The sequence below is a fragment of the Barbus barbus genome (assembly GCF_936440315.1).
Source record: "Barbus barbus genome assembly, chromosome: 44".
In the NCBI taxonomy this organism is placed as follows: domain Eukaryota; kingdom Metazoa; phylum Chordata; class Actinopteri; order Cypriniformes; family Cyprinidae; genus Barbus; species Barbus barbus.
The window spans coordinates 15,300,726-15,311,584 of record NC_136722.1 but is presented as its reverse complement, the minus strand read 5'-3'; the positions used below and the strand labels follow the sequence as shown (position 1 = coordinate 15,311,584).

Genomic DNA, 10,859 nt, shown 5'->3' with positions numbered 1-10,859 from the left:
TATTACTACTGTAATTACATATCAATTCAATAAATTTAAATAAACTGAAATTGGATCTAGTCAAGAAGGTCAAGACAGGCCAAAATTAGCAACAGACAGAAAACAATAAAGACAAATATAATGTTTTTACAAAAATCGGTTACATCTAATACATTCAAATGCACAACTGAAATAACCTCAAAGATTTTTCTTCATAAAGTATAAACAATGCATTCAATAAAGGAAAAAATAAAGAAAAAAGAAGAAAAGAAAAGAAAACGCAGCCATAATTCCAAATGAAAACGGACTCAACTAAAGTGTAAAAAATTAATTAAAAATTTCCAGTGTTATCACCCTGGAAATTCATGCCAACACTCACATAAACACATAAAAGATTTTCAATTTTTTTTAAACGCTTCCACTTTTATTGTCAGGATATTGGTTTCATGTAAAATATTTCATTACAATACAGTACAATGCAGGTTCAATCTGCTGTCCACACAACGTTTGTCATGAAGTTCTAAGGCCGATCTTTCACGCATAACAGCCTGTCTGACAGCAAAATGGAAGTTGCCAACCTCTCCTAACGTAAAAACCAAAACATTAAATTAACTACTAAAACCAAGTTTGTTTCTTTTATACCGCCTTCTACCAGTATGATCCAGCAGGGGGCACTAGAGGTTCTCATTATGCTTCAGTCAGCAGCTCCAGCACAGAGAATTCGGTCCCCAGCAATGGGCTAAAAGAGTGAGTGCTTCAGTATTTGTGTGTGTGTGTGTGTGAGTGAGAGTGTGAGTGAGAGAGAGAGTGTGAGTGAGAGAGAGAGAGTGTGAGTGAGAGAGAGAGAGAGAGAGTGAGTGAGAGAGAGAGAGTGTGTGTATAAGGGCAGACGGAGAGACAGACAGACTGACAAACGTCATTCTGTCTTTGCTGGCAGTCACATAGCAGCTTTAAATCTGGGAGAGGCCAACGGATTTCAAAAGTGAGGGCAAGAAGGACTGGGGCTAAAGAGATTGGATGGTACGGTGAATCTCCACCTCACTCCAAACCAGTCTCACTACATAGTGCAGCTGTTCAGTACCACATATTGAGAATGTTTGTTGCTTTTTTTGTGTTTTTCTTTTTCGTGAAGTATCACAGACTTGCAGCGAAGACTTGAACTATCACCAATGGAACAAATATCCGCTTTTCATCAGCTTTTTTCATTTGTTTTCACTTAGAGTCTATTATTTATTTCTTTTTTTTCTTTCTCCTTTTGTCAGCGGAGGATAATGTCGGCTGTATGATACGGTGATGTGTTGTTAGGTTACAGTTACTGTTCCTGCGGTGGAAATGCTGCACAGCAAAGCGCCCAGTGGGTGGGGCGGCTCGGCTCAGGTCCACACCCGCCTCCCTAAGTACATTCTCCCTATTGGGCACTGTGAGAGGGGGGCGTGGCCTGACTCAGTAGCGATGGGTCTGGTGTGAGTACTGTGGAGGCTGCTGGGAGGTAGAGGAGTATCCCATACTGCTTTGGGGCAATGATGTGCTTGGTCCTGGGTTCTGGTAGGCAGCATGTGGATTGGAGCGCTGAAACACAGATGAACTTTCATTAAGGTTTTCTGCATGCTTTAGAAGCAAAACACACGCACACACAGACAATTCAATTGGGCTTTAAGGAATTATACTTTTATATCGACTAAATTGCTAAATAAGTTACAGTAAAACAGACATTGTTCCGCTTTCAAATAAATGCTGCACAAAAATCACAAATATATTAAGCAGCACAACTGTTTTCAACATTGATAATAATAATAATAAGCGTTTCTTGAGCAGCATATTAGAATAATTTCTGAAGGATCATGTGACACTAAAGACATAATGGCTGCTGAAAATTCAGCTTTGCCAACACAGGAATGAATTACATTTTAAAATACAGCAAAATAGAAAAGTTATTTTAAATTGTAGTAATATTTTATATATTGTAATATTTTATATAATATATTGTAGTAAAAAATTAAATTTTTTTTTTGTATTTTGACCAATGCAAAATGCAGCCTTGGTGAGCATAATAGGCTTTATTCAAAAACATTTAAAAAACTCTTAGGACCCCAAACTTTTGAATGGTATTGTAGGGTAATGGTAATAGTTAGGTAATTGTTTGGAAAAATTTAACAATCATCAGCTAGTGGGTAATAGAAGGTTCATTTTCAAGCCTGTTTGTAAAAAAACAAACAAAGAAAGGTTTATGTTCACATGTGTTACCTGGTAATCTGAGGTCATGATCAGGCCACTTGAGGTAGTAGTGGGCGGAACCACTCTCACCTTCTTCAGAGGCGGGCCTTGTGCGTGGCTGTTGTCAGGGTTACCTGTGTGCCCCGCCCCATTGGTGTGGTTGTTCCCCTGCTGCTGCTGCTGCTGCTGGTTTTTCTGCAGTTGTAAAAAAGAAAGAAAATTGCAATTAATAAAAAAGCCTCTAAATTGGTCAGGGGCATGATTTAGTTTTTTAATTAATTGTAAAAAAAATAAATAAAAAAAAAATTAAATGGTCAGAAATATATTCACATACAGAGAAATACTCAAAAGCTGAAAACACACATTTCTTACTTTATCTGCCTTATCTTCCGGCTCCTCTTCCGTCAGGAATTCTCGTTTAGGATAAGGAATCTGGCAGCCAGCGAAGACACTAAACAAAGCACGGATTTTTTTAAATATTTCTTAAACAACATCTTATGTAAGTATAGCTCTGCAGTTGACCTAATTTCACTGTACATGCTGGATATATAAAAAAAAATAAAAAAATACCGAAATTATAATAGTTCATGCAGAAAGCTGATTTTGCACTTAAAATCACTCACTCAGACGTGGGTAAAGGCTCCTCCAGGAAGTACGGATCTTGCATGGCCTGCTCAGATGTGATTCGGCGGATTGGGTCCATAGTAAGCAGCTTTTGCAGCTGAGAGGGAGTTCACAAGTTAACAGCTGAATTTATGAGAACGAATTTATGAGATTTGCAATTCTATTCGCCCACTTACCAAGTGGAATGCTTTGCTGTCAGGTTTGACTTTATGTTTCTCCATATACTTTATAAGGCTGCAGTTAGTGTACCTACAGCAAGAGGGACAAACACCATCAGATCAAAAACAGAAATGCCTTATTAGTATGATATTTATCATCAATCAAACTAACGTATTCCTCCTAAAGTCTTTCATCAACGTAGAGTGTTCCGGCATCTTCTTAATGTCCTCCCAGTCTTTATCTGAGAAGAAAATTAGATTATGAGGACAACAATTGACTGAAGCATTGTGAACTATTAACTTCAGCTGAATTGTAACTGCAAATATAAATATTTAAACAACAATTCTTCATTTGACAACAGTGTTAATTTAGCATTTTTTATATATTATTGTATTTTCTTATATTTTTAGATCGCTTTTAATTTTATATTCAGTTTTCATTTTAGCTCAAGTTTTAATATTTTTGTAAAGAGCTTTATTACAATCATTTTATTTTTGGCTTTTTTTAGCTTTAGTCATTTAAACTTCATTTCTAAACAACATTTCTAATTTTCACTTAAGTTTTCTCCCCATTTAATTTTATTTCAGCTTTATTTAAAATTACCAAACATTATTTTTTAACAGTTTTCCTTTTAATTAACAATAACATTGAATGGCATTGAAAAATTTATTATTTTTACCCAAAAATATTTTTCCTTAAAAGTACAAAATAAACTCATTGAGAGGTTAAGACCTCATTAAGACCTCAACTAGAATTATTAAATTCCATCCTTACACACATAGAACCTTTCAAATATTTAAACAACAAAAAAAGTAAAGATTTTTCACTTCTACAACTTCTAACAAAAGTCTCAGTCTCAAAGTTTTCACTGAATCGTCTAGATTAAAATGTCAAGCGGAAGATGAATACCTGCAGGAAAGCCCATGACATTAAAGATCCGGTCCAGCTGATCGTGATGGTAGGGATTACTGGTCTTAATGTCCTCCTGTCGACAGTGGAAGATAGGCTCTGAGGTCAAAAGCTCAGCAAAGATACAGCCAATCGCCCAGATATCTGTGAAGAAAACAGAAAGTCATTAAATCTAAAACACACATTTTAAAATGTGCATTTGCAGACACACTCATAAACAAACATCTCACCGATGGCTTTGGTGTAATGCCTGGCTCCCAGCAGCAGCTCCGGTGCTCTGTACCAGAACGTAACAACTACAGGATCCAGATCTGCTAAAGGCTTCAGTGGTGAGTTGAAGAGCCGTGCAAAACCCATATCAGCTGCACATAATGGACAGAATTTTAAAAACGGTTATGATTGTGCATCAAAACACTCAGATGCACACATCATCTCTTCTGTTTGTCACAAGAGAAAGGAAACAGAGCTGATGTCATACCTATCTTCACACGTCCTCTTTCAGGACCTTCTCCCATTACCAATATGTTGGCAGGTTTCTGAGGTGAAAGAGTCAAAGCTCAGAGTTGTATCACTTCCTCTCTCATTTCATTGTGATAACTGATGCTGTAACATCTTTGCAACTTTTTTTGAACAGCATTCCTTTATATTTATTTAGAATTCTTCATTCATGCATTATTTGGTATAGTATACAGTATACAGTATTATATATATATATATATATATATATATATATATATATATATATATATATATATATATATATATATATATCTGAATTAATTTTAAGGATTAGTAACTTTGTTGTGCTTATCATTTTAATTTTAATTTAGTTTTTAAAACATTCCTATTTAGTGTAATTTAATTGAATAATTTTAATATATCAACTTATTTTTTCATTTCAATTAAATTCAATTATTTTATTTAAAAAAAAAAGAGAATAGTTTTGCTTTTAGTAAACCATAACAAAACAGTTTGGCAAATAAGTTACATTTAATTTCCCCCAAAATATTTCATCCTCAAAATCAATCAATCAATCAAATTAAAATAAATAAACAAACAACCCAGAATTAATAAAGAAACCAGACCAGGGGGCTGTTTCATAAAACAAGTTTACCAAACAAGCCAGGCTTATTTCAGTTATTCTGAACCAAATCAACTGACAATAAGTCAGACTAACTGAAATAAACCTGGCTTATTTGGTAAAAGCCCCAGAATTGTTACATTCTATCCTTACATCTGTTGTGGCTAGAATATATTTACAAATTCTTTTATAAATGCTGCCACCTACTGGAAATTGCCATGGGATGTCTAATAATCAGACAAGTATCAGAACATTCTACTCAGTAAAATTGTTTTGATCAAGATGATCACCAAAAAAATAAATAAATAAAAGATAAACAAGTCATATTAGCTACATGTGGGTAGACATTTGACTGTTCAATATAACATTGAACCTCACCAGGTCTCTGTGCAGGACCCAGTTGGCGTGCAAATAGTGGATGCCGTCCAGGATCTGGTAGAGCAAAGACTTTACCATCCCACGTGGCAGCTGAAGAGGCTTCTTATTGGCCTTGGAGGCTCTGTGAAACTTAATGATGTGCTACAAAGAAACAGACCTATAGCAAGATATGTACTGTATACAAACATTTCTCTGTGTGTGTGCATGAGCGTTTGATGTTATGTTACCCAGAGGTCATGTTCAGCGTAGTCAAAGAGAAGCCACACTTTGCGGTCTGCATGTGACAGGAAAACCTTCTGCAGTGAGATCACATTGGGGTGCTTCAGTTCACGCAGCAGCTGCAGGGAGCAAACAAGAACGAACACACACTCAGACGCACATGCTGAGACAGACATCTACAAATTCACTTCAGCCTGAAGAATGCTTATAACAAAGATAGTTCGGCCAAAAATAAAAATTCTGTCATTGTTTATTCACCCTCACGCTGTTCCAAACCTTTATGACTAAGGAAGACAAAAGCAGAAATTTAGAAAAATGTGCTGGTTGCTCTTTTCCATGCAATTACATTAAATGGAAATTGGAGTTTTAAAGCTTCCAAAAGGATACAAAAGCAGTCCATATGACTCATGCACTATATTTAAGTCATATCAACTCAAATGACAGCTTTGTGTGATGAATAAGCCAAAATTGTAATTATTTTCTAATAATGTTCACCTTCACTGGACTGCCGAATTAGTTGAACACAAATCAATGGCTGCGTCCGAAATCATTACTAAGCAAACAATCAAAAAGTATGTTTCATACAGTATGAATGCAGTCCGGACGTACTACATTCGTCATGCTGTCATTAGCTATGTTTCCATCACCCTGTTTTTATGCACATTTTGAATTATCGCATCAGAAACAAGTGATGGAAACACCAAATAAAAAAAAATTAAAAAAATGACACCTGCTTTAGGTGGTTTTTAACTTGTGTGATAAAGGGTTAATGCAAATAATGGGATATAGAAATGCATTTTGATGCAAATGCGCATCAAAAAAGTCATATGACTTTGCACTATGGGACGGCATATTGAATGCACACTTCAGAACCTCACTGGAAATAGGTCATCTGGGAACTTTTTGCCAACTGTTTTATGAATACTGTAGTTTTGGACATGTTTGAGCCCTGTTTTTCACCTACTATAGTGTAGAGAAGAAAGCACTTTTTGGTGCAACCATTCAGCTGTTTTGTGAACAGGATCCCCTGATTCATTGACACAAAAGAATGAGTTGTTTATGAAACTTACAAAACTACTTTTAGCAAGTTAAGGAAAGCTTACATTTCAACCCGTTTAGTAGAACGGAAGTCATTATATGGAAGTCATACAGGTTTGAAATAAGACAATTTAAAATGTTTAAGTGAACCATCTCTTTACTGAACATTACTTGAGAATAACTATACAAATTTTCTAACAAATTCATAGAGCTAATCACAGATTTAACACTGTAAAGTAACCACATGCTGGAAATATATTTCCAGTACTTGTTTAACCAAGATGGCATGTGCCAGAGCTACTTGAAGATCCTCTTGACAGAAACACGTTTAAAGCTTGATGTACTTACTGCTATCTCTCTGCAGGCGGACATAGAGATCCCTGTGCCTTCAATCTGCTTCAGAGCATAATCTTTATCATCCTTCCTGCAAATAGACACATCAGCAACCGCAATTACTCTTCAGTACATTACATTTCTCTAAATCTATACCTACATATCATATTAAACCCCTCATAGAGAGAAAGAATCCACTAGGAAAGGCCAAGCAGAATTTTAAGCGGATGATTTTGAATCTTGTGTTACCAGCATACCTTCGAAAACTCATAAGTCTCCTGACAAGAGGGTAATGTTGAAATGAAGTACCGCAAAAATCATCAACCTATAAAATCCCACAACGCCCTGTCCAGTTTCTGGAGAACAAATTAGCTGTAAACCGCTCATAAACAATCAGCTTCTATGGTGAACAAACACATCTTTAAACGCTTAGGACCTTCAAGTGAGACTTTGGCCACCAGGCAGTCTGGACTTTAATAGCCCAGCTTTGGGTCTGTCTGATGGGTCTCACTTAAAGCCCCGCACTTCAGAACCAACTTACAGCAACTCATCAGCAGATCCATTCTTACTCCAAGATGCCAAGATACTTACTCCTTATGCCAAGATAGTTTGCAATTGGTGTGAAATAAAGATTGCTGCACCAGAACCAGATAATCATTAAAGAACATAACTAAAACAAATATATTGCGATATAACTAAATACAAAAAATTGCAAATGCAAATTGGAAGGAATGCTATTTCAGCTGCCTCGATATGACCACAACCGTCCTGCAGACATGAGGGTTATTTTCTGTCAAGCTTTCAAAGCAAAAACTACCAATACAAGTAAAATGTAGAATGGACTTTTTAGGTCTTTTATTTATTCCCCCAAGTCACAGCTCTAATTTCTAATCAATAAATGCAAAAGTCATGGTCGTTTCATTTCTTTCCAAGAGTAGGCAATTAAAACCTAAATTAGATTTAAAATTAAATAGTTTTAACAGACACAGCAGATGGAATTAGAAAGTTAGAGCCCTATTAAATTAGGTTTATCCTTTTAATGGTTTAGTTAAACTGTAATAATCAAAAAGGATGTCTAATGAATTGAATTCATAAAACTTAAGTCGTGGGAAGTCGTGGCCTAATGGTTAGAGAGTCGGACTTGTAATCCGAAGGTTGTGGGTTCGAGTCTCCGGCCGGCAGGAATTGTAGGTGGGGGGAGTGAATGTCCAGCGCTCTCTCCACCCTCAATACCACGACTGAGGTGCCCTTGAGCAAGGCACCGAACCCCCAACTGCTCCCCGGGCGCCGCAGCATAAAATGGCTGCCCACTGCTCCGGGTGTGTGTTCACTGCTGTGTGTGTGTGTTCACTGCTGTGTGTGTGCACTTTGGATGGGTTAAATGCAGAGCACGAATTCCGAGTATGGGTCACCATACTTGGCTGAATGTCACTTCACTTCACTTAAGAATGTATTAATTTTTACAATTATAGGGTCCTATGAAATGTTTAATTTTTCAGAAATTCTGTGTTGGTTTTAATTTTTGTGGAATTATAATTTAATACAAATGATCAAATAGAACAATGCATTACACTTCAACTTTTAATTCATCTTTTAAAACGTAGTCAACTTCAGTTTGAACAATTCCTTTAACTTTTTTGGCAAACGAAGTGCTGCACGTTTAAAAAAAGTGATGTTGACTGATATTCCTTCAAAAATATAGTTTTAATAAAATATAATTGTTGTTGTTACTTTAAGTACATTCTAAGGTTAAACTGCATAACAGTCTTTTTTTAGTGGTTTAATATTAACAGACACAAGTCCACATTGTAATTTGATTATATATAGTTTACTTCTAGTAAAGTGTTGTTTAGATTTATTCATCCAATTTTTGCCAAATTCTGTGACATTCCATGTTATACACTAAAATGTTTTTACGACTGAATTCTGTGATTCCATCAGTGCTTAAACTGAAAAATAAATAAATAAAAACACAGGACCCTACAAATTCAATAAAGACCATCAAGTGTTACAAATGATCTAATCCTCGAAGGCTACACTTGTCATACTGTTATTCTCAGCCCTTTGATCGTGTTTAAAGAGAATCATTTGTCCTTCTTTGAATAAACAGCACAGACAAATCCCTGTGTTTTCGTCCTAGTGTGAGAAAGTTTTGGAGAATATATTCCTATCCGCAAGTTACCAAAAACATTGAGAGCAAAGAATTTAAATTCCCTTCCCCAGACGGACTTCTAATAAAACAGACCTTCTAATTCCCCTTTGCATCTGTAATTCAATGGTATATTCTACACTCATTCACTTCTGTAAACATCGATATATGCAAATAATTTCTACATCCAACATTTGCCTTTTTTACGACAACAAAGACATATTTTACAGAATTAGAGTTATAACTAATAGCTTGGCATGTCAAACCTGTATTGACGTTATAACAACCGATCATAATCCTCAACATCTGCTGACATAAATGGTTAAGTAAAACCAAATATACTGATGCAACCAGTGCAATTGCAGAGATACTACAACAGGGCAGCAGAAGAGAAAGAGAAACTAGAAAAAGGAAAAGAAACCTGAAAAAGGCTAAAAAGATGCTCCTCTAAACCTCTGTAGGGAAGCACAATCTCAACATAATATCTCAAAAGTGAAGTCAATCACACCAGTAATGGATTCAGGTCTTGAGGTTTACACAGCTGAGGTGACATGCATTTGCAAGGGAACAACAACAGAACATGTGAGGCTATAAAAACAAAGAAATAAATGTAACTAGTTTAAAAATGAAATTATATGCAAGATTCCATTTGTTAACTTTAACATGAACTGACAATTCTAAAGCATGTATTAATCTTGCTATCATTTAATGTAAGTAGGCTAAAAAAGATGAATAAATTCTGTAACAAATATATCGCTCATTGTTATTTAATGCATTAAGAAAGGAACCTTATTGTAAAGTGTTACCAAATTATAAACATGGAAACATCGTCTAAATAAAACATGAAACTATTAATTAGAATTCTCTGCCATGACAAAGGCAACATAAAAGGCTGCATTTTATTCACACAGAATATAAAACAACATCAGAGCCTCATTTTACACTAGATATGCTGATTTTATGCAACGTTGTGTATTTTGGAGAAGCGGTTTAAAGATGCCATTAAGAAAGTGTAGTTTTTGTTCGAGGTAATGACGAAGAAAAACAACATGTTGCAAACCTAAACCTGTATCAAATGCACCTGTGCCCATCGTAACTGCATAAACCCGTCTCAACAGCGCTCGTGCCTGCTGACGTACATTCACAATCCCCTCAAAATAAGCCTCCACTGAGACTGTGAGCTGTACATATCAGACTCTCTTTGTAGACAAGAGACGCGGCTCTCTAAAACACCGGGCCGAGGGCGGAAAACACACGGTCTGTTTTGGTTTCTGAGAGCAGAACGCGACGGCAGCGCAGGCCTCATATCGCTGCACAAGTCCATCCTGCAAACTCACCCATCTTTCCTCTTTGCTTTGTACACATGGCCATATGTCCCCCGTCCAACTTTACATCCCTCGTACTCAAAGAGATCCTCGACTCGTTCTCTCTCCCCAGTGAGCTTCACTTTGAAATCATAGTCCATTTTCACCGTTATTCTGGGGACCTGAGCTGTGGCTTCCCTTTAAAGCGCCGCTGGGGAGGCAACTTACTTCAAGCCCCGTTTAGACAATTAGTTGCCTTCCCTCGCCTCGCTTTTCCGCTCAACTAAAGAGTCCACATTTACCGCGAGCAATTACAAGCAGCTGAGACGGCGTATGAACCACGTGTGCTTTTGATCTGTCAAAAAGTGCAGAGTGTTATTGGACTATCAGACGCTTTCTTTGATATTTCTGTGCAACTGCGCCGCTCAGCCGGTATCTCACCCGGGAGAGTTGAGCGTCCACTTACGGTATG

General features: G+C 36.5%; 1 protein-coding gene across 3 annotated transcripts; it reads right to left on the bottom strand.

Annotated features, from left to right (window-relative positions):
- Positions 1-389: 389 nt before the first annotated feature.
- On the bottom strand, positions 390-10,858 carry LOC306862988 (cyclin-dependent kinase 8-like). 3 transcript variants are annotated; one of them, XM_079406119.1, is made up of 13 exons: positions 10,421-10,858; positions 6,950-7,025; positions 5,572-5,682; positions 5,345-5,485; positions 4,364-4,421; positions 4,116-4,247; positions 3,886-4,029; positions 3,148-3,217; positions 2,994-3,066; positions 2,817-2,914; positions 2,557-2,644; positions 2,224-2,388; positions 390-1,548 (listed from the first exon to the last, which is right to left on the bottom strand). In XM_079406119.1, the coding sequence occupies exons 1-13, from the start codon at positions 10,546-10,548 to the stop codon at positions 1,423-1,425; spliced, it is 1,410 nt and encodes a 469-aa protein (XP_079262245.1). In that variant the 5' UTR covers positions 10,549-10,858; the 3' UTR covers positions 390-1,422. The 3 variants fall into 3 exon arrangements, with proteins under 3 accessions (XP_079262245.1, XP_079262246.1, XP_079262247.1); XM_079406120.1 differs by having other exon boundaries at positions 2,566-2,644; XM_079406121.1 differs by having other exon boundaries at positions 2,224-2,376; positions 10,421-10,647.
- Between the last annotated feature and the right edge of the window lies 1 nt (position 10,859).